At 39.3% G+C, this 24308-nt stretch overlaps 1 protein-coding gene across 1 annotated transcript in view; it reads right to left on the bottom strand.

Annotated features, from left to right (window-relative positions):
• LOC109101772 (protocadherin Fat 4-like) overlaps positions 1–24308 on the bottom strand; it is a 53928-nt gene that overhangs the window by 12537 nt on the left and 17083 nt on the right. Inside the window, exons 5-10 of the mRNA XM_042770478.1 lie at positions 22995–23169; positions 8233–8413; positions 7085–7335; positions 2634–6989; positions 1227–1331; positions 656–963 (exon numbers count right to left, since the gene is read on the bottom strand). Of these exons, the coding sequence (XP_042626412.1) occupies positions 656–963; positions 1227–1331; positions 2634–6989; positions 7085–7335; positions 8233–8413; positions 22995–23169 (5376 nt within the window). The remainder of the gene's footprint in view (positions 1–655; positions 964–1226; positions 1332–2633; positions 6990–7084; positions 7336–8232; positions 8414–22994; positions 23170–24308) is intronic.

Below are 24308 nucleotides of genomic sequence, written 5' to 3'. Positions count from 1 at the left end.
TAAAAAACAAAAAAACATGAGCTCGAGACAGTGTGCCAAAATCCAATGCATCTGGCTGTGGGGTAAACTTGGACATCTAAACTAAACAAAAGTACCCTTGACTGTCAGAGTTCGGCTTTCTCCATGGGGGAAAACAAGGGGCCATGTATGACTTTAACATCTGCTCAAGCTCACGTCTAGAAAGAAAAGGAAGAAAAAAAGAAAATGTTCGTACAGAACCACCGAAGTAACCCACATCCGCTTCTCCAAACACACAGATCAGGTTCTCTTTATTGCACCGTAGGGGCTGGGTTCTCATGACACACGGCTCTACTCTCAGGCCTTCAGTGAGGCCCACAACAGACTTATAGCCTATTTTTCAGGGAACATTAGTCGGATCACACAACGCTAAGGTGTTGCAGTAATGCCGTGCTGAAGTGTTTTTACAAGCCATTTACAGAGAGATTTAATGCAGCAAGTCCAGAAGAGTTAAGACTTTAGACTGGTATCTCAGAAAAGGATGCATAAATAAAACACAACCAACTAGTAAATCAACTAGAGTAATCTGAATAAAAACATTTTAACCTCAAATCTTACGAGATCAGAGTAAAATATCTTCATAACCAATCTGAAGGTTCCTTGCAAACAGATTAATAGACAGATCTAAAGGACTCACCATTCCTGCCCTCCTGGCGATGACCGTATGGAACTGGCCGTCTGAGACCCTGATGGTCGTCATGAGCTTGTAAGTGCCGCTCCCCAAGTTAAACGAGAACCTCATTCTGCCTTCTAAGATCTCGAGGGCCAGGAACTCCGCCTTGTCGCCGGTCTGGTTGTCGTGATTGTACATGAGCAAGGCGTTTTCCTTCAAAGTGGCAAACTTGATGTAGATGTAGTTGTTGTTGGGGTCGAGGCTGGGGAACTCCATGTAAGAGAGCTCCTCAAATCCATAACTGTTCAGTTCACAGTGCTTTCCAAACACACCTGCAGAGCGAGAGTGATTTACTGTCTGTCTGGGCCGTAAGAATTTCATGCAGTGAAAAATTCATGACATTCACAGTAAAACACACAAAAAATACAGTTGAACATTTACCACAGTATGTGTCAACTGACAAATTCACTCTGCAATTCATTTTTTGTAATCTACAACACATTTGTTTCTGCATTACAGTCTCACACACAGTCCAGAATTAATAGCAGCAGTTGAAGGACCTTGAACTGGTCCCGGGGCTGAAATGATGACTTACCAAAAGGACAGTGACAGTAATAGCCTTCCACCCGGTTCTGGCAGGAGCCCCCATTAAAACAGGGGTTACACTCACAGTAATTGATGATGGACTCACAGGCTTTCCCTGAATTCATGAAACAACACCAATGAAAACAATGAGGTGAGCATGACACACAAAAATGACTGTTCTCACATGGGGCTCCCAGAATCCCCTGTGTTTTCTTTCTCGCTCACATCTCTGGTACACTTTATCTTTCTAATACAAACAGCTTGAAGACTTACACCTTTTAAATGGACCCAAATTTCTAAGAAAGAGAGGGTTAAAGTCTGTCATGAAGGTTTCTCTGTGCACATGTACATCAGCTGCACTGGTTCTGGGAGACCCATAAAAGAGGAGCTGATATAAAACACACACATATACTGTACGCTGAAGACTATGACAAAAACAGAATGGCTGGACATACAAATGATCAAGCATAAACTTAAGTTGAGTTCTTTCCTTTTCTGCTCCCTGTATGTAACGCTTTAAGACAAATGGCATGAAGAACGAAAACTCAATCACTGCTAGCAAAACAGGAAGTGTGGGGTTCAGCTGGAGTGCATGCACACTACTGTAAGTCAATAGGTGTAATTCTCTAGCAGCCCCATTTATCTGGGGCCTCCGATGTGAACACACTGTAGTCATTTGTTATGATCAAAATAAAAAAAGAATCTTAATGACTCAGAGCCTGAAACAAAACGTCTGTTACAGCTCCATTTTGAAAACAACATCCAAAATCTACAGCCAACACCTGCCCAAACAGAGCCGATTCAAGCTAAGGCTATCACACACGCTTATTCAAAAGCAAACATCACAGACAGATCCATACTTACACCAACTGATTTTAAAGTCACTTTAATATGTCATCATTACAGATTTAAAAACTCTGAAATGGCTTGAGCTAGCTAGTTTTACAAATGATCTCTGCATTCCAAAATGAATATATATATATATATAAAAAAAATCTACGACTTAACCTGTCTTAAAATGGACTCAAAGAAGCCACACAGTCCTTAAACTCAGAGTCCGCTGTAGAGTACAAACAGAGTACAAGCAGTTTAACTGCACAGCACAGGTGAAATCTGAAGGTGGTTTACGGCCTTGTCCTTATTAGGTTGAAAATCTGATCATCTACTTTCATTACAGTAAACATGACAAGTTGATCTGCATCACAGCTGATACCTCCCAGTTTGTGACCCTAACAGCAAACTGCTTTTGGCAATGGCCACTGTATGCTTGGGTTACAACACCCCTCCAATTACTTAGAAGCAAATATTTTTCTTGGCCTAAAACGATAACACACTTGTGTGCAAGCTGCGTGTATGTGCCTTTCTTAACATCTGTGGTTGTGTTACTGGTAAAAGGAAAATAGATGACAGACTGTACCTGCAAATCCAGATTTGCACAGGCAGTTAAAGCCCCCGGGGTAATTCTGGCAGAGTGCCCCATTCTGGCAGGGGTTCGAAAGGCACTCGTTGATGTCCCTCTCACAAGCCATCCCAGTGAAACCTTCTGGACAGGAGCAAGAGAATCCGCCGACCAAGTTGTGGCAAGTTCCTCCATTGTGACAAGGTGTTGGCTGGCACTCATCGATGTCAGTCTCGCAGAGGGTACCGGCGTAACCTGGCCTGCAGTTACAAGCGTATGGCTGTAGGGGGCGATTCGACACGAGGATGACCGGGACACTCTCCTCTGTCTTCATGTCTGGGCCAACACCCAGCCGCCTCTTGCAGCTCCCCCCATTTTGACACGGATTGTGGGAGCAGGGATCATAGTCCACAGAGTCAATCTTAACTCCACTTTGTCTGTGCAGAATCTCCTTGATGCTCTGGAAGAAAGTGGCGACTCCACTTGGATTGATGTATTGCCCATGACCACGCTTAACAGCTGCCATCAGGAAAGTGCTGTTGTCTAGTTCAAACACCCCATAGATTTGGACTCCAGTGCCCAAACCAGCTAGCTGTGAATTGGCAATGCGCAGGAAACTGAGGTAGTAATTAGTAAGGAAGTCACTGGCACTTTGGGAGATGACGCGTATCAGGATGCTGTTGTCCACTGTGGCATTATTGAATCCAATAAAGAAAACACGCACATGGCTGTTGACAGCATCGTGGGCACCATCGCTGCTACGCACTGATAAATCAAAGGTGCCATCTGTGGAGCGACTGTTTGAGCGGAGGTCACAGGTTCCTGTGGGAATGCTAAAAAGGATAGCTGCTGATGGAGTCAGAGAACAGTGGAATGTGTCTTGTATATCTGGATCCTGTGGCTTTACCACCCCCAGTGATCCTCCAGGGAACATATTTCCAAAATAATGCACGTAGATCTCTACGGAGCGAGACTCTGAGGGATTATCATTCTGATCATTAATTTTGATGTGGACAGTTCCTGTTGAGGACATCTGAGGAATACCAGAGTCTTTGATGATCACAGGGAGGTAGAAATCACTTATCTGCTCTCGGTCTATCTCTCTGCTGGTGGTCAGCTCTCCAGATGGACTGAGGGTGAAGTAGCTGGATGCTGCTCCAGTGCTGACAAGGCTATAGGAGAATGGTCCTTGATTTGGTGCAAGATCTGGATCACTTGAACTGAGCGTGATCACGGTTGTTCCTGCCCTCTGATTCTCCATCACTTCCCCACTTGTAGTCTCCAAAGTTGGTCCATTATCATTAATATCCTCCAGGGTCACAATTAAAATGGCACTGCCGGTGGCAGCTGGAGAACCAGAGTCTACTGCTAGGACAGTGAGGTTGTACACAGGGACAGTTTCCCGGTCCAGTTCTGAAGCCACAGACACCTGTCCTGTCTGAGGGTTGATGGTGAAGGTACTTTTTTCATAGTTGGCAGTGATGGCATAGGTGAATCTGCTCCAGCTAGGGACAGAATCCGAATCCTCAGCACTGACGAATGTAACCAGGCCTCCAGGGGATAATCCCTCATTCACCTGAACATCATAGAGCTCCTGGGTGAATACAGGAGGATCGTTGGCATCCAGAATTGTGATGTTCACAAGCACCTCATCAATATCTGCCCCTCTAATGCTTCCTTCATTCTTAGCTAAGACTTTGAGAGAAATCTTTTCTTCTTTTTCACGATCAAGTGGTCCTGAGACGTAGATCTGGCCTGTCTTTTTATTAATGCTAAAACCCCTTTTTCTGCTTCTGCCAAAAATCAAGTAATACACTATGCCATCTTCTCCCAAGTCTCTGTCGCTGGCAAACACCTCCCCAACGACTGTGCCTTTAGGTGCTGCCTCTGAAACCTCAAAGTAGTACTGCTTTGACACAAAACGAGGGACGTATTCATTAGCACCTTTCAGCTGAATGTTAACATATGCAAAGCTGCATCGTTCTTCATCTGGAACATTAAAGGCTTTGACGGTAAGGTGATACACCTGTTTAGCTTCATAGTCTAGGAAACCTTGTGTGGTGATGATTCCTGTGTTGGGATCAATTATGAACAAGTCACTGTCTGATGACTGAATGACATACGCCATCAGGGCATTTGGCCCAGAGTCTTTATCAGTTGCATTCATTTTTACCACAGTAGTGCCACTGGGGACATTTTCCTGCACGACTGGGAAGTACTCCACAGGGTCGAACACAGGAGGGTTATCATTTACATCAGTAACTAGGACATTAACTGTAACATAGCTTGTTTTGGCAATCCACCCACCATCTGTTGCAGAAACTCTGAGTTCATGCTTCTGTTTTGTTTCGTAATCCAGTGGCTTTGCCAGGGATAAGACACCGGTTTGACTGTGAATTGAAAACAAGCCATCGTCATTACCTGAGGAGATGTTGTACGTGACTAGGCCATTCATTTGTTTGTCCTTGTCCTTATCTCGTGCTGAAAGTGTGCGGATGGCTGTGCCGACAGTCAGACCTTCAGACACTGTAACTGTTACTTGGTTCTGTGAAAATTCTGGAGTATGATGGTTCTCTTCTGTAACAGCTACTTTGACTGTGGTCTTAGCGGACAGAGGAGGGTTTCCTTTGTCACTTGCTGTTATTTCAAGCAGGTAAACTTTATCTGTGTCTGCGGTAAGCGAGGATGCTACTGTGACCGATCCAGTTTGTTTATCCAAGCGGAACTTGCTGGAACTGTTGCCTCCAGACACAGCATACTCTATTTCAGAGTTCAGGCCAAAGTCCTTGTGATCATGGGCTTTGACTTTGAGGAGTCTGGTGCCGACCTTTACACTTTTAGTGACAGGGGTAAAGTAAAAAGAAGATTCAAACGTGGGTGGGTTATCATTGCTGTCAACTACATTTATGATAACTGTGGTTTCGCTCATGAGCGGCTTGATGCCTCGGTCTGAAGCGGTTACGATGAAACTATGACGGTTCACATTGATGTTACTGTGGCCACTGGAGTTTTGATACCTGAGCTGCTGTTTAATGAAGATCTCACCAGAACTGGAGTTGATTCGGAAGTACTCTGTTTGAGATCTAATAAAGTAAAATATTTTACCGTTGAAACCCTCATCAGGATCTGTGGCAGAGACTTGAGTCACAATGGATCCAACCTCTGTCAGCTCAGGATAGTCCAGATAATATGACGGCTTGCTAAATTTTGGAGCATTATCATTCACATCTGTTACAAATATTGTGACATCTGTGCTAACAGTCCATCCTGAATCGTGTGCTGAGACTTTGGCAATATAGTGGTCCGTGTCCTCTCTGTTCAGAGGCCTACTGATGGTGATGTCTCCTGTGCTGGGGTGGATAATGAAGGGAAGACTTGCATCGCTGATGGAGTATCGGCTTATAGCATTAGCTCCTGCGTCTTCATCGGTGGTGGTTACTCGGGTAACAGTGAAGCCCACTGGTGCATTTTCAGGTACAGTGGCACTGAAGATTTTGGAGAATCTGGGAGCATTGTCATTGACATCCAGCACACTGATCAAGACTTTGACTGCTGTGCTTTTAGGAGCACTGCCTCTATCCGTTGCCTTCACTATCAAAGAATACTGAGCGGCCTTCTCTCGATCCAGTGGTCGTGTTGTGCGGATTTCACCAGTTGCTCGGTTGATGCTGAAGCTGTTTTCTTTGTTGCCTTCAATGATGGCATATTCCAGTTGCCCGTTTGGTCCACTGTCCTGGTCGAATGCCGATACTATCAGCACACGTTGAGGTGAGAGGTTTTCTAAAATCTCAGCGTGGAACGGTTCTTGCTCAAAAGTAGGATGGTTGTCATTAACGTCCAGAACTGTGATCTCTACTTTTTCATAGGCTGAATAAGGGGGAAAGCCTTGGTCTCGGGCCTCTATCCACAAGACATACTTCTCAATATTCTCATAGTCCAGAGGCTTTTTGATAGACATCTCTCCTGAAAGTTGATCTATGTGAAATGCATTATCCAGGTTTCCACTTGCAATGTAGTACGACAAAGAACCTGCCCTAGGTGAAGATCCGGTGACCTTAGTCACAACAGTATTTGTGGGTTGGTTCTCTGGGAAGGTGAAGGCTTTCTCCTTGATTCTTATATGGGGAAAGTCTCCTCCAGTAACAAAGCGAACTGTAACAGTTGTGCTGTCTGTTTTGGGGTTGGTGCCTCCATCTTTTACGTGGACCGTGAAGGTGACCTCTGAACTTCCTGTGAGTTTTTCATTTGCAGTGATGGCACCTCTGATAGGGTCTATCTTGAACTTTTCTGAATTGCGTCCAGTGAGCGAATAGTGAAGTTGGGCATTTGAGCCGGAATCTTCATCTGTTACTGTGACTGCAAAGACCAGTGAGCCTGCAAAAAAAAAAAAACAGAACCGAAGTGATTAAATGCTGATCAGACAGACAACAACCCAATGAAACCATTAACCCCTGCCACAGAAGATGCACCTGTGGAAGTAGAAGCAGGTATGTGTGTAACATATGGATGATGGTGAAACCGTGGAGGGTTATCGTTGACGTCGGCCACAACCACAGACACTGTGGCAGAGCTGGATAGTGGAGTGGGCTGTCCACCGTCCATTGCCACCACCAGCAGCTGGTAACTTGCCCGTGCCTCTCGATCCAGCAAGGAGCTGGTGATGATCAAGCCTGTGGCTGGGTTGATGGAGAACTGACCGTCCCCACCACTGAGACTGTAACTGTAAACCACAAACACAACAGATTAAATTTATGCATGGAGACCAAACAATGCTATTTGTCAACCACCCACACACATCAGTGCTCGCTGTCCCTGGGAATCAAACCCATGACCTTGGCATCGCTATTGCACCATGTTCAACCATTTGAGCTACAAGAAAGCTGCATGTTTCGGTCTGTACAGTGTCAGCACCTGCCCCAACACAAATTCCTCATAAGCAAGAATTCAGAACTTTGTTTGCCAAGTATCTTATCATATGGGCGGCAGGAAGATTAATTCTTTATTCATCTTTCAGATTCTTTCATAATTCCCGCAGCATTTTTTCTCAGCTGTGCATCAGTGAACCAGCCCTGATCAAAAACACCCCATTCGAGCCGTTCCCATGCTGCCTTGAGTTTCAGTGAGGTTCACTCTCGGGGCCTGTGACACAAACTCGTTCTGACAGTAACATGCACACATGGCAACTTCACTGTGTGCTTGTATCAGTGAGACGGGAATTCCACAAATTATAGAACAAAGTGTGAAAAACAACCCTTGCGAGATGACAACATCACCATCCACAGTCACGCATCATCCACCTCACGCCAGTTCATGATCGGTGAGAATTATGATGTTGTACTGATGCATGAAGCTGGTTCTGTGAATTAAGAACTGAAGCCCCTCACATTCCCGCTGCCCCCCATGGGGCTCTGATCTGTCTGTCATACTTCATTATCATCCTCATTAGCATGTTTTTGAGAAAGTGGAGCATGTTGCCCCCACATGAGCTCATGCAGGGGCACTTTAGAGATACATGAGGAACAGGTAGCGCTGTGTGTTTGATGACAAAATTGCTAAAAAAAAAAACAAATTTTAGAATTTTGGCTTCAGTCTATAGTATTTTGTTTGTATGTCGTACCTGATCACGCCATTGAGTCCCACATCTGAATCTGAGCTGTTCAGCAACAGGACGTCTGTTCCAGTGGGCGCATCTTCAGGAATGGTTGTGTGGAAAGACATTGAGCTGAATGATGGAATATTATCATTCACATCACCAACCAGCACCGTCACAGTACCAGAACTGCTCAAAGATGGCGTTCCTACAAACACAGGAGAAAAACAAGTTCATCTATATATGAGTGTGAAGCAGTACATGACCCAATTCCAGGGTCCAAAATGAACACTCGCCAAGTGGCAACTGTGAAAAATTGGCTCTGTGCAACTAAATAATACAACATTACAAACCAGTTGGCTCATAGCTTTGTTAGAAGCTGCAACATATCATATGGAGTAAGAATGATAGTCTGACACTCAGTGATGTAAACAAATCAGAGATTTAAATCAATGACACACAAATGTCTCCTAAAGAAAATAATGAACTGTATTTATGGATTAAAAATACAGTTTGATGACTGATAAGAATCACTGGCCTCTGGCAGGTGTGACAAGTTGGGTTTGGACCCTCTTAACTCATTAAACACAGATGGTTTGATATTCTAGCAGCACAGATTAACTTCTCAAGCCAAAGCATCTCTGCTGAAATCCTGAGCTGGAGTCGGTGCCATCTGTCTGCACTCCTGTCCAGCGCTAATCTCTGACTCACCGCGTGCCTCAAACACTCAGGAATGTTTAAATATACATTGGGATCGTTGCAGGGGGCAGCACGGTTTACAGATGTAATCCTGCTGTTTAAAACAGTGAGGCACGCGGCAGAAAGAATGCTATTTTCAGCGAAAATCAAGCCGCAGTGATGAGAAGCGGCCCGATGGGTCAGAGGGGAGCGTGCTAAATGAATAGCAGATGACAAGAAGCACAGAGAGGTAAAGTGATTCAAACATCTGCCCCCTCTCGCAGCGAATGAATGTGATTAAAATGAGTTTTCTCCGTGCATAAATTCAGCCTCTGATAACACTGTGCGCTTCTACACCGCAGCAGAAAATCCTGCTCGTAAAAACAAAAGCCAGAGAGAAGAAAAATGGCTGCAGATTTTCCCCTCGCCTGCAAGCAATCTGAGGCGTTTTTTCAGAGCGTGTTGTTCCTGCAGGCCTCCAGTAGATTAGTGTAACTAATAACACATGCTAATAAGCTGCTAGCACACGCTTTAATCGCCTCATCCTCACTGCAAAGACAAAGAGATTAGCATGGTGTCAGATTAGCATTTATCTGATGAGCACAAGGAAACGTGTGTGTGTGTGTGTCTCATTCAGACCTTAAACACTGTGACCTGTGTCTGATACACAGTTTAAGACCAAAACAATCCTGTTTAATGTTGCACACTTTATCTAAATGGAGACATTGCACAGACTTCTATTGTTATATACTGTACTCTGTATATTTAATATACAGTTATAAGTACTGTAACCAAATCCTAATAGAAAACTGTCTGCATTTTTACAATTTAAAAAATATATAAATATTTATAAAAAAAATATATATTATAAAATCAAATGTTTATTTGTTTGTTTGCCATGTTCAAAAACGTTGCACATTGTATTAAAAATGACTTGTATCATTTAATATAGTTTAACTAGTGTTTTTGACTTTGTATAAATATCTAAATATCTTTTTCAAGCAACACTGAATAAATGTATTATTTAATGCATTAGCTCACATGAACTATCAATGACCAATACATTTCTCACAGCATTTACTCATCTCTGTTTATGTTTGTTCATGTGAGTGCATTAAATATTAAAATCAGTTGTATCTGTTAACATTAAAGCATTACATCTACAGTTACATTTACTGTATGCATTTAGTAGATGCTTTTATCCAAAGTGACTTTAAAAAGAGGAACAAAGGCATTAATATTAGTAAATTATAAAATTGTTGTTTACTGTTCATGTAATATAGGTCAATTAATCAATTTTAACAGATATAACTTTTTATTTAAAAAATGCATTAGTAAATGTTGACATTAAATAATGCTATTTAATAGTACTTAAAGTTGACTTGTATTAAGAAATAGAATGTTATTGTAAAATTCACAACCATGAACTCATTAACATAATTGCCTTCATTTGCATATAAAAGCCTATTCAGCATTCATTCAAACTTGAGCTGCTTTAATGAATGGTGATGTGCTACTAAATTACAGCTATTTCTGGTGCAAGAAACCTTGACAAACATTACAAAATCAGGAACATTTAAACTTTAATAACTTAAGTTCTTAACTTGACACACAGTCTTAGAAATGTCACACTCATGTGCAAGACGATGGAAAAAGCAGTGAGACAGCAGCCAAACCTCTGTATTGATTACTCATATTGATCGAGTGTGTTTTGAAGAATCAGCAGAGTGACACACACACACACACACACACAGAGATGCAGACGCAGGTGTGTGTGAACGTGACAGGACTCCATTACTCAACACTAATCAGACGTCTGATCCAGTTAGTGTGATCAGTTCAGATCTGTGTTCCTGCACAACAAAATCTCTCCTCATCTGTCTGTCTCAGATTTAATATGTCCAGTTACATGACAAACAATTTCAAACCATCTACACTTCTGTCGCACATAAACACTGCAAAACCACATATTTTCAACATCAATGACACTCTCCAGGCACAACGTACTTGTTATTATGAAGGAATTTAATTTTCCATATTGATTATTCACAGTTTTCTACCTGTCTTTTGAATAATGCATTGACTAGACCCATATGTAAAAATGAACGGAAAATGTACTGGTTAGTTATTTTCTTACAGTGAGTGCATTGAAAAAATCAGGTTTTACTAAAAAATTAATCACTTTATGAAAGCAAAATGAGTTTTGAAACTGTTTAAAACAAAAACTCTCTCTCTCTCTGTACATAAACTGATTCAATTTGATCAAAGCTCACAAAAACACAATCTAAGAATGTTTCCATTAAGTTATGAAAATGTTACTTCTGAATGTTCTCAGAAAGTTCAAAACATTCATTTTTTTATTGTAAATGTTTAAAAAACGTTTTTTCTTGGTTATGTGAACATTAGAGAGATTAGAGAGGGAATGTTACATCTGATTGTTTTGCAATCATTATTTAAATATTACTTTTGAATGTTTTCTGAACAATGAGAAACAATTACTCGACTAACAGCGAACGTTCTCACAACGTTCTTTTTTATGTTAGAGCAAAACGTTCTTAAAATATTGTTTATGGAAAGTTCTTACAACTTTATTTATATTCGATACATGTTCTCGTAGCATTGAAAGAAAACGTTCTCGAATTTTCTTGTTATTTCTACTTGATGAATGTTCTAAAAAAGTTTTTGTAACCTTTAAATAACATTCAAATCACGACAAGAAAGCATTCTCAGAATATTAAAAATAAAGATTCAGTTAACGTTATTTTTTGTATGAAAATAAAGTAAGTAGAACATTTTAAAAACTTTTAAATAACAATGTTTTAGAAACGAGAAAACTGGATATTTCTATATATTAGGACCATTTCAAAAACAATGTTCTGTGTAACGTTTAAACATTATTAGAGGAACATCCAAATATTTCTGAAAAAAAAAAAAATGTTTGATGTCTAACTAACTGAATAAACATTCCTTTAATGTTACTTGAAGAACATTTGTTTCTAACTTTGAGAGAACCTGCCAGAACTGAACTATTGATTAGAACCTAAAATACTGAATATTTCATATCCCATGCGTTTCTCAGTGTTTGTGCGTGAAATCAGAGCTGCATTGTTCCTGTTCTCCAGGATTCTGCTGGACCAGATCCAGGCACTTCCTCTCTGACTACAGGAAGTGACATCATTACCTGTTTACGAGCAGGGCCTTGGGTGAGACCTGCACATGAACCACAGACCAGCTGAACTACAGCGAACCCAACTTGATGGAACAGGAATGTGTGTGTGTTTGTGCTTTCACCAAAAAGCTCCCATAATCCCACACAGCCCGACCTTCTGCTCTCAAACCCCACCGAACGTGAAGGACGGCCTGCTGAAGATCTGCTGTGGTTGTGTCTGTGTGTTGGGCTCTGATCATCATATTTACTGCAGCTACAGGAACACTGATGAATCCAATTAAACACACGGAAGAGACTCGAATCTCTTCAGCAGAACATGTGCAGCTCAGGGTTCATGACAACATCAAAAGAAATTATGAAATATTCTTTATTTCAAGGAAACTGAAAGTTATTCATAAACTGAAAAAAGTTAGCTCAGAATTTGCTTGTAAATTTCACAAACAGTTACAAAGAAATGGCAGATGACACACTGAATTAAATGAGAAACTGTGAAGCAGAAAAACATATTTTCTTGTAAAACATCAAAGAACTTCAAAAAGTTGCTTTTGTGCAATGTAGAATGTGATATTTTTTAAACTGAAATTATTTTTATGACAATTTCTCACATTCACTCTCAACTTCTTAATTCTGCGATGTGAGAAACTTTAATTTTTCTCACTGTTTTCAGTGATTATTCTCTTGTTGACCAAATTACAGTAAAACATTACATTACATTGTACTGTAAATTTAATTGAAATCAGCATAATGTGAATCATTACATAAACTACCATTGTATAAATACATTTAGGATTTAAATCAGTTTTTCTTGAATTAGAGTTATGAGAATTTCTGCAGGACAAATGAAAATAATTTAACAATCTAAAAGTCGTAGTATAAAAACTGGGTTCATTTTCTATATGCAAAATAGTCATTTTTCTTTCAATATGAGGTGAAAAAATTACACACTCACAAATATCTCTCTCTGTCTCTCTCTCTGTCTCTCTCAATTTATCTGTCTCTCTCTCTGTCTCTCTCTCTCTCTCTATGTGTATATATTTCTGTATATGGGTTATACTATTAATTAACTTGAAAAAATTGAATCAATAATTCATGTATTTATTAAGTGGTTTTAATTTGTGGTACCAGTTCAGTTTCACTTCAACACTGTCCTCGTCTGACTTCAGATTAGAGTATGTGTGTGTGTGTGTGTGTTTTAATGAGAGAAACACAAAGCAGTATTCAGTATTCATAAAGCTATCTGTGATGCTGAACTCCTCACTGGACGCAGTGACAGATAAATGATTCACACTGAATCTCTCCACGTGTCCTTCACGAAGGTTCGTTTCCTCCCACAATCCAAAAACAAGCACACAAAGTTTCTCTTTAAGAACACACTCAAGCCAGGGTTATTATTGTTAACTAAAACCATCAAAAACATGAACTGAAACAAAAAAGGTTGTTTTCACTGAATCAGCTGAATTGGACCTGAGTGCACACTTCACAGTGAAGCTCACTTGATAGTGGCTCTAATCGTGCACTGGAGTCTCTCTTCAGAGCCCGCAGCTTTAGCTGGATTCGAGCGTCTGACTGCAGTAAACGTGCTCCATCTGTCCTGCTTCTCGCTCTGGAAGTCATTCAAGCGTGTGCTGCATCTTAATTCTGCTGCAAGCTCACAAACTCAGTCTCTCACAAACATACGGAGCCGCATAAGCTGCTTATGAGCCACATTACTACTGACCTGCTGCGTGTGTGTGTGTGTGTGTGTGTGTGTGTGTGCATATACTGTAGTGATATTCAAGTATCACTGACACACTATTATAAATATTCTGAATTAGTTTTCATTTTTATATTTCATTTTAGTTAAAGTTTTAGTAATTTTGCTGTGTTTTGTCATTTTTGTATTTTTTTTTGCCAACCAGCTGAAAAAAAAGTTTATTTTATTTTATCTCAAGTAATTTTTTAGTAGTTTTAGTTGAATGCAGTAACCCTGATGTGAATGTATATTTAAATAAATAAAAAAAAATTATATATATATATATATATATATATGTGTGTGTGTATATGTTATATTTTAGAAAAAAACAAATGCTCATGATGACACAGCATAGACTTCATATGAAGTTAATTAAAATGATAAATACAAACGCTACGAGAAAACGTTCTGTGATTTTAAAACTTAAACTAGATGTTCACGTTTTCAGTAGAATATGTGAGGATGAATGGAGGGTGAATTTACAGGGCAGTTCATTTACTCCAAACGAAACTCTCAGACGGACAGAAAGAGAGCCAGAGTCAATAAAGCTGCAGTGAACGCTGGGAAGAGATGTTTGAGCGAGAGCGGATCTGTTGCCCTGTTACTGCTTTATTAACTGTGTGTTTGGAGAGACTCCGGAAGGACAAAGACTCGAAGCTGACAAACGCTTCCTTCTCTCACCCAGCCGATGACTCAAACGTTCACAGTGTTTATAATCAATCAGTCAATCAATCAATCAATCATATCTATTTCTGTAGCACGTCACCATACAGCGCAAGCTGACCAAAATACTCTACACTATCAAAATCATACCAGGAACCTTTTTAAACAATTAAACAGCGACAGTAAAAATACTTTTTGTTCTGTATTAAATGTAAAAATGAAAAGAAGGTCACTTTATTTTCTTTTCAACAAAATTGTGACCAAATACTATTTACGGACTTATATATAAAACACACTTAATTTATTATAAAATAAAAAATTAAATCATGGCACATATAGTGTTTTCTTTTATAACATAATTTTTGTTTGTATAATTGATGTTTTATTTTTTATTTATGTTTGTATTATTGTTGTTTTGTTTTTTATTTTTTTATATAATTGATATGTAGATAGTATGTTAGATATGAATAGATTATATAAATAAAATTTAAATTAGATTAAATTCTATACATATCTAAAATTATATAAATTTTTTTTATAAAATTTAATTATATCTACATATTTATATCTACATTATATAATGTAAAATCATTTGTGATTTTATATATATTAAATATAGAAAGCATATACAGTAAATACTCGCTTGTTTATCAGATGTACCATGTTGTACGTCTGAGAGCAGTTCTTAGTTGTCTTACAAGATAAAACAGAAAATAACTGAATAATTCACCGACCAGCTGCTTTCAGACACCTGTAAACTTCATTAAATCAATTCATCTCAACACTTAATTAATACAGATCTGCATCTTTCAAAACGAAGAGTCCCTGAAAAATGGCAAGTTTCCACTTGCTCAGATTCGACTTCCACCGATTCCACGTTTACATTCATATCAGATTAATAATAAACACATTGAAAACTGTGTGCTGACATCTCGTTTAGAGAGTGAGGAACACGTCTACCTCATATTTAAAACAAGACGAAACACATCCCTGAAGTATGTAGAGTTCAGAAAACACTACAAACATTGTAAAAAATACCTTTAAAAAGATGACATTATTTCTGCAATCGTTTGTGCTTGTTTTAAAAGTGCCCAAAAGTGTCAGAAACATCTTCAGGCTGCTGTGTATCGTGTGTTGGAACGATAAAGAAAGGCTGAAGTAAAAGAGCTTTTACAAGGCGAGCGATTCTGACACATTCATGGCTCTTCACGTTTAAATGAAAGATTCGGACGGCTTTAATGTGCTGCGAGAGACGAAACGTGAGAATGAGAGCAGGAGGAAGAGAAGCTTTGGGAAACACTCGCGAATAAAAGAGTGTTCAACATCATTCACACACACACACACACACACACACACACACACACACACACACACACACACACACACACACTGTTTGGTCACATTTATTAAAGAGCCACAAATCCCTTAGAATGAGCCTATAGAACAATCTAATATACAAAAAAAAAAAGGGCACTGTGGCTTATATGTTTTGTTTGTTATTTATCTTCTTTGAGTTGATAAGGTATGTTATGTTAATGACTGGAGGTCCGTTTAAAGCTTTTCTGTCTCCTGCTGGCACTGAATCCGGCTTTAAACACTTCCAGAACTCAGACCCAAACCCGTCCATCTGTCCGTCAAACCGTGTAATGAATACATTTGTCGTTTCTTCTTTAGACGACGTGTTGGTTATGTTTCAGGGCTGTCAAAATTAACGCGTTAATAAGGCGTTAATGCAAATTCATTTTAACGGCACTAATTTTATTAATGCATGATCAACGCAGCATGGCGCGCACATTTTCTGTTTGACCCATGGCCTGTAGATGCACAGTGTTGCCAGCTTAGCACCTTTGCAGACCCCTTTAGCGACTTTTTCTTTCTTCAAAAAAGCACCCAGCGACAAATCTTTAGGGTTTGCCCAAACCTTAGGCCTGTTTAGTTTCTGAGACTGGCCGTTATTGCTGCGCGCGGTCTTTGCTTTTTCTCTGTGCGTCTGCTGTGTTCAGACGAGCAATGCTCTTTCAGTTCAAACATATATGATGTTGCTTCTCTAATTTTACATGCAAGTGTAGCCAAAATCACAGCACAGCTGTTGTTTTTATCTTACTGTATGTGTATTTGATTTCATCAGATTATCAGGAGTTTTGTGCAGATTAATGTTTTGGAAGGGAGAGCTGGTCACTATTTCATATTCATTCTGTTGTCAGAAACAGTAAAATATATAAATGAAAACAGGTTTTTTTTGAGAATTTAGCTGCATCAAAATACAGTATATGGGCAGAGAGAGGCAAAAAAAAAAATTAAATAATAAATAATAAATGTGCATTTTCAGAAGAAGTGAACTGCCCTGTGAAAATGTAAATGTATGAAGTATATTCTTTTTTTAATTTGTCTAATAGATATGAACAAGTTCTTAGAAAAACATCTATGACCTTTGAAACATGTCTGGTCTTCTAGCTCTATGTTGAGTATGGTTTCACTAGTTATAAACATGCATTTGCAAAAAGCATATTTGTCCATGCCCATGTTGATTAGAGTATTAAAAACTTGAGTATGATTTAAAGTGCATTTAGTACATATGGTGTGTGTGTGTGTGTGTCATTGTGTGTGCATTGTGTGTGTGTGTGTGTGGGTGTGTGTGTGTGTGTGCGTGTGTGTGTGTGTGTCATCGTGTGTGTGTGTGCGTGTGTGTGCATTAGTGTTGTGGTGCGTGCGGTCATTGTGTGTGTGTGTGTGTGTGTGTGTGTGTGTGTGTGAGTGGTGTGTGTGTGTGTGTGTGTGTGTTGTTGTGTGTCATTGTGGTGTGTGTGCCATGTGTGTGTGTTGTGTGTGTCTTGTGACAGTGTGTGTGTGTGTGTGAGAGAGTGTGTCATTGTGAGTGTGTGTGTGGTGTGTGTGTGTGTGCGTGTGATGTGTGTGTGTCTTTGTATTGTCTGTTGTGTGAGTGTGCCATTGTGTCATTGTGTGTGTGTGTGTGTGTGGGTGTGTGTGTGTGTGTGTGTGTGAGAGAGTGTTATTGTGTGTGTGTGTGTGTGTGTGTGTGTGTGTGTGTCTGTTCTGTGTGTGTGGTAGAGATTGTGTCAATTGTGACTGTGTGTGTGTGTGTGAGTGTGTATTCTTGCACGTGTGTGTGAGTGTGTGAGTGTGTGTGAGTGTGTCATTATTGAGTGTGTTGTGTGTGAGTGTGTCATTGTGAGTGTGTGAGTGTGTCATGTGTGTGGTGTGTGTGTGTGTGTGTGTGGTGTCATGTGTGTGTGTGTGTGAGTGTGTCATTGTGTGTGTGGTGTGTGTGTGGTGTGTGTGTGTGGGCGCAGTGTCTGTGTGTGTGAGAGAGTGTGTTATGTGTGTGTGTGGTGTGTTGTGTTAGTTGCTGAGATGGACACTGGTATTTCTGTTAGTGAAGAGGAGTTCTGTCTGTTAATGTGAAAGCACAGCTCCGGTGAACGATGGAGACCACTGAAAGTGTTATTGCTCAGATGAGGCTCATTCCCAGCCCAGGAGAGTCACTGAGATACTGCTATAGATTTTATTGATTTTGATTTTATTTTATGATCTATCATTTTTATTATTGTTATTTTTTAAATATGTCAAAAGCTTTAATTAGTTGAATTATTTAGTTTAGTTTAGTTTGTATTAATTGTAATTGAATGAATTTAATGATAAATGATGCATTGGCAACTAGCTGATACAAAATAAGTTTAAGGGTTTTATCCTTTGATTTCAATCGTTTTAGTTTTTTTATGGTTATAGTTTTAGTTAACGATGATAACGATGAGTCTCAGCTCTCTATAAATGAGTCAGAGACTGAGCACACTGTGCTGAAACCTACAGTAAAACTCTAGATGAGACTCGTGTGAGATTACATTTCTCTGCTGCTGCGGAGAAACAACTGAGATGTTAAAGATCTCTCTCTCTCTCTCGCTCTCTCTCTCACTCACTCTCTCTCTCTCTCTCTTACTCACTCTCTCACTCTCTCTCTGTCTCCTCTCTCCCGTCACTCTCTCTCTCTCTCTCTCTCTCTCTCTCTCACTCTCTCACTCTCTCTCTCTCTCTCTCTGTTGGTTATCTGTCAATGTTTTTCCATGTTTTTCCTCAGAAACTCTGCCAACATCTTTCCTCGACACGCAGAATAAGCCCTCGATTCTCTCTCTCTCTCTCTCTCTCTCTCTCTCGTAAAGCACCTTTTTACTGCTGGCCTCTCCGCCACACTCCACAGAAAAACACACATTTCCAAATAATGACTCCGGCCTGCCAAGATCTCTCCCAGCGCTGCCAGCTTTCCTTCAGAGACAGAGATCATATGGAAAGATATTGTGGAGACTTCTAGGGACAAAGAAAAGCGAGAAGTTAAAGGTTGAGACGATAGAAGTGGAAAATTAAGAAGTAGAGAGTGGCGTTCATTTCAGAAGAGCTCGGTAAAGTGTGACAGAAACAAATTTACGGAGACACCCTAAAACTCCCAGAAATCCAGCCGCCAGACTTTAACCAGAGGCCTGTCTGAGCACATCACTTATTATGTCTAATACTTCAGTTCCTGACATGAACAAGTGAAGCTGGAAACAGTACAGTAGCTTTCACATGATACTGTACATGATACTGTACATGATACTGTACATGATACTGTACATGCACAGATGCAAGACAAAGAATGAACCACAACCAGGTTCACCAAACTAGAGTTTGTAAACTGATGAAAAAAATAAATAAATAAAAAAATTAAATAAAGTAAAATTACAATAAAATTATATTTAAAAATATTTATTTAATTATTTATTTTGAACATATTTCATCATGTTAACATTAATGTAACAATGTTATGGAATATTATACTTTAAAATCGTGCAAACTGGAAAACAGGAAGAATTTGTTGACAAGAAATCACACATAAAAAAACAACTTGAAGACCTTTGTAACTTTGTGACAGGAAAAATTAAATGATTGAGTGTAGGATTCAAAATAAAATAAAAATAAAAATAAATAAAAAGGTAATTTATCTCAATTCTTTATCTCTTTTTTTTCTCATGATTCTGTGGAAAAAAAGTCAGAATTATGAGATATAAACTTGCAAAGCCAGAATTCTGACTTTACGTCTCGTAATTCTGACTTTTTCTTTTGTTTCCGCAACATAATAAAAAAATTAAATAAACAAGGTAATTGCAACTTTTTATCTCACAATTCTGGCTGTATTTCTCACTCTTCTGAGAAAAGGTCAGAACTGTGAGATAAAAACTTGCAATTGCCTTTTTTACAGTTTTTTTTTTATTCTGTGGCAGAATCAAGCTTCCATAGGATGAGCTTTAATAACCAGAACTAAAGCTGATTATTAAAGTTGACACAGTGAACAAAGCCATAAGAGGAATAATGGCTTCCTCCACCGCCGTCTGCTGAACGTGTCAATGAAACCACTCTGATCTGAATCACAAATCTGCTGGAAAGCCAGGAATGGGAAAATCATTGGGCCGCTCCAGGAAAGCGTTTCAGACGGCTCCGGCTCCATATTTCACTATCAGCACACAATGAGCTCTTTCTGCGGCGTTTAGGGAGTTCGTTTCTTTTTGGGGGTTGTTTTTGTGGTCTTTGGAGTTTTTTGGGAGAGTTTGGAGATTTTTGGAGTAGACATTTGCAGCATTAATCACGCTTTATTTGTGATTTTGTTGTATGATGTTTATGATTCTGGGGATTGGTGGAATAGGTGGAATCATAAGGTGCCCTAAACTGGTTTTATACTGTCTGTAAACTGGTTTCTTGGTCTGGTTTTGCTGGATTTAGAGAGGGAGTTTTGAGGACATTTCAGACCAGCTAAAACCATTTTTTTCATTTTTTTAAGGAGTGAAGGGTTAATTTTGTTAATTTTCTTTGTTGTATGTGTAATTGAGCACATTTGATCACGTTTGAACACATCTGATCACGTTTAAACCCGACTGCAGCAGATTTACTAGTGAAACCGGTGTAGAAAATGTGAAAAACGTCTGCAGATTGTGTCCGGGCCAAAACATCAGTCATGGTTTGACTGTCTCTCGGCGCTCCAGAGCCGTTTCCTGCTCTTGGCAGATACGGGACAGTATTTATTGTCAAAAGTTCTCGCCGGTGTCCAGAGCAAATCCCTGTCATTACAGCAGGTCACGTGACCTCGGAGGAATGGACGAAAGGCACCAGACGGCCGAGACGGGTTAACCAGAGACCAGAGAACTGGAGTTAACCAGAACACACACACACACACACACACACACACACACACACACACACACACACACACACACACACACACACACACACACCAGGAAAAAGGCTTTCCAAACAACACACAGATTAACATCAGCTCCAGAGCAACTGAAGTTCAACTGCAGAAATATTTACTACAAAGTTACTTATATATGGGTGAAACTTCTCCGAGTCATATTTCATCCCAAAATCAAGACCGAATTAAAGGGTCATATGATGCGATTTCAAGTTTTCCTTTCTCTTTGGAGTGTTACAAGCTCTTGGTGCATGAAGAAAATCTCTGAAGTTGCAAAGATTTAAGTCTCAAATCCAAAGAGATATTCTTTATAAAAGTTAAGACTCTGCCACGCCCCTGAAAAGGCTCGTTCTAACACACCCCACATCTCTACATCACTGTGTGGAAATATTTGTGTAATGCTGCCCAAATGTTCACGCAAAGAAAGAAGGTGTGGTTTCAGTAACACAGTTAGTGTTGAAGCATCATGTCAGGGAGATGTGTGTGTATCTAGACCAAAGTAAAAGCACTTTATTTGTTCTTCTGAAAGTAGATGCATTTAGGAAGCTTTAAGATTTCTTACAACAGAACAGCAATGCATTTTATGGACGACCGTTTCGTGAACCAGAGGAGGTCATTCTGACTTTGCTACGACAATCTGGCGCTTCGGAATCAGATACTGTACTGTAAGTATGTTTTGTTATTAAAGTATTTTCTGTTGACTGTTCAAATGCAGAGTTTTGTATGTGTGTGTGTGTGTGTGAGAGAGAGAGTCAGGGTCACATCACAGTGGACTCAGCGGTCTTAACCGTCCGTGTCTTGTGTACTGCAAACACATACGAGCTTCATCACTGTGTCTGTCACTGACTCTGTTCTCCTTTCAGGATTGAACTGATGTTAAAACTAAGGACATTATTAACTGTCTTTACATTTATTTTGAAAGATGGAGCTCACAATTATGGAAAGGGGCGTTACATTTCCAACAAGTGCTTGCAGTGTTTGGCCAATCATAATGCACTGGGTCAGCTGGCCAATCAGAGCAGACTGTGCTTGTCAGAAGGAGGGACTTTGTAGAAAACGAGGTGTTTGTTTGGGAGGGAGTGGATGGAGTACATTAATTTATGTGTATTTGTTTGATAATTTGTTTTTTTTTTGTTAATTAACGTCAAGTATATTTTTTTTGTTAAAATAAATATGATCTTTAAAAAAGCATCATATGACCCCTTTAAAACCAAGGCATGGTTTCTCGCACATTAGTTTTTTTAAAACCATGGCTCTTTTTCTGTAAACTCTACACACAAAACCACAGAGCATGCACACAACACACAAACTCTTCTTACAAATCTGTTTGAACTCTTATAAAAATTAAAATCAAGACTGAAATAAAAGCCAGGCATGTTTTCTCACACAGTAACAGCACCCAAATTCTGACAACCACACTGCAAAAAAAAGATTTTCTAGTACAGATATCTACTGTAAATATCTATTCTTAAATCAAGATACATTTACTTGAGCAGGAGAATGTGTGACACCGGTAACAATTGTAGGTTATAAAAACGTTGTGGGAACATTGTTTTGAGATGTTTCTGAAATGTTAAAATGTTTCTTGTCGTGAACATTCTACAAAAATGTTTCTTGCAACATTTCACTAACTTTATTTTCCCCCAAAATATAATGTTATTTGAACTTTTATTTTTAATATTCTGTGAACGTTAAAATGTACAGGTTTCTTGATGTGATTATAACGTTATTTAAAGGTTACAAAAAAAAAAAACATTTAAGTACAAATAACATCTTAAGCATGTTTCAAGAATGTTGTTCTAAGAATGTTTTTTTTCTCAACATTATGAGAATGTATATCAAATATTAATAAATTAAGTTTTTAATAGTGAAAGTTGTGGAAATCTTCCCTGTTGGTAAGTCCCGCTTTCTGAAAAACGTCTCAAAGTTAAGTGAGTTTATGATTAAAACAAGACAAAACATCTGTCAATAGTGTTGAAAAATAAATGTAATATTTTATAGGACTTAATATCATTTTCCTCTTATTGAGTTATTCTGCATCTCCACTAAATGCATCCTGATTTAAGGATGTTTAGATATCTGTGCTGGAAAACAAGACGGAAATGATGAGTAGGGTTAGAGTAGAAATTTTTGTATTTTGTTTTGGGTTTTGGAATCTTGGGGTGTTGGGGTGTTAGTTTGATGTTTTGTTTTTGTTGTGTCCCACACACAATCATGGAAAGCATGTAGAGCTAGTGCTGGATTAATGGAAGTGAGGTTTCTGTGATTGGTTTGCATCACGGATGAGAAGCATGCAGTGGAGCCGCTCTTACCTGCGTCGTGCGCCGTGACGATGAGTGTGTATTTGTCCTGAGTTTCCCGGTCCAGCGTTCGGATCAGGCTCAGCTGACCGCCGGATGTGAGGCTGAACGCTCCCGCCTCGTTCCCGCTGCTCAGGGAGTAGCTGATCTGACCGTTAGAGCCCAGATCATCATCACGGGCCAGCACCTGCCACACAACACAAACCTCCTTTAGGATCCACACAGATAAAGTCAAGACCACGTTATAAAACGGAGAGTTCCGGTGCTTTATTCTGATTGGCTGAGACGTGTTCAAAGCTGTTGTAAATTACTCTACAAACATACACCTTTGTTTACTTCTGTGTGTTGCTCGGCAACCACTTTGTTGGAACCACAACTTGTTTCTGAGGAACTACATTGTTTGGCGGAAGAATACTGTTTTTTAATTATCCATATCATTGCTCCAACTTTATTTGTTAACAGAATAACCATTTTATTAGCAATTAAGACCCGTGTGAAACCTTACCTTAAATTACGCTGTCTATGGAATTTTATCATATCAGGAATTTTTTAATTTATAATATCTGACAGCAGAAAAAATCTCATGATGTTTGGTTATCATTATGATGTTGGTGTTATATTCTGAATGTGTTTATGTTGTTGTTGTGATGTTGAGAGAACATTCTGAGAAGTAACCAAGCAAATCGTTGTGGCACAATAAATGCGTGAATAGTTGGACTCTGGAAACTGCTCAAAAAAACCTGATTAAAAACACTTTTATATCTGAAAATAATAACCATTAATCGCCCATTTTCACATGATATAGATTTACAAGATTCACTCCCTGCTAATCATGCAGTGGTAGGGACACTCGTCCTCTTAAAGTCATCACACTTTGCTGAGGATCATGCTAAGCTCCATGCTCAATCATTTGCTAGAATCATATAAATGCTAGACAAACATGCTAGTACTGTCCACTTGCATAAACTTGCTATAATATCTGATTCTCATGATGTTTGAGAAAACATGCTGAGATCAGCATCAAAAGTCTGTAGAAATTATTTTGCACAGACATGTTTCTGTAACCGTTTAAATAACGGTGTAAAAACAAACGATAAATAATCGGACCTGCTAGTAATGCTAATCAGCTAGAAACATGTTAGGAACTGTTGCTAAATGCTAACTTGCTAATCATGCTAGAAAAATGCTAGCGTGACATGCCTAGTAATCTTATGCTAATCATGATAGCAACATGCTAACAACATGTTAATCATGATAGCAACATGTTAGGAAAATGTTAATAACTTGTTAATCATGCTAGCGACATGCTAGTTACTTGCTACTAAT

The sequence above is a fragment of the Cyprinus carpio genome, chromosome A14, assembly GCF_018340385.1.
Source record: "Cyprinus carpio isolate SPL01 chromosome A14, ASM1834038v1, whole genome shotgun sequence".
Lineage (NCBI taxonomy): Eukaryota > Metazoa > Chordata > Actinopteri > Cypriniformes > Cyprinidae > Cyprinus > Cyprinus carpio.
The sequence above is the reverse complement of the archived record's forward strand: the minus strand, read 5'-3'. Positions and strand labels throughout refer to the sequence as shown.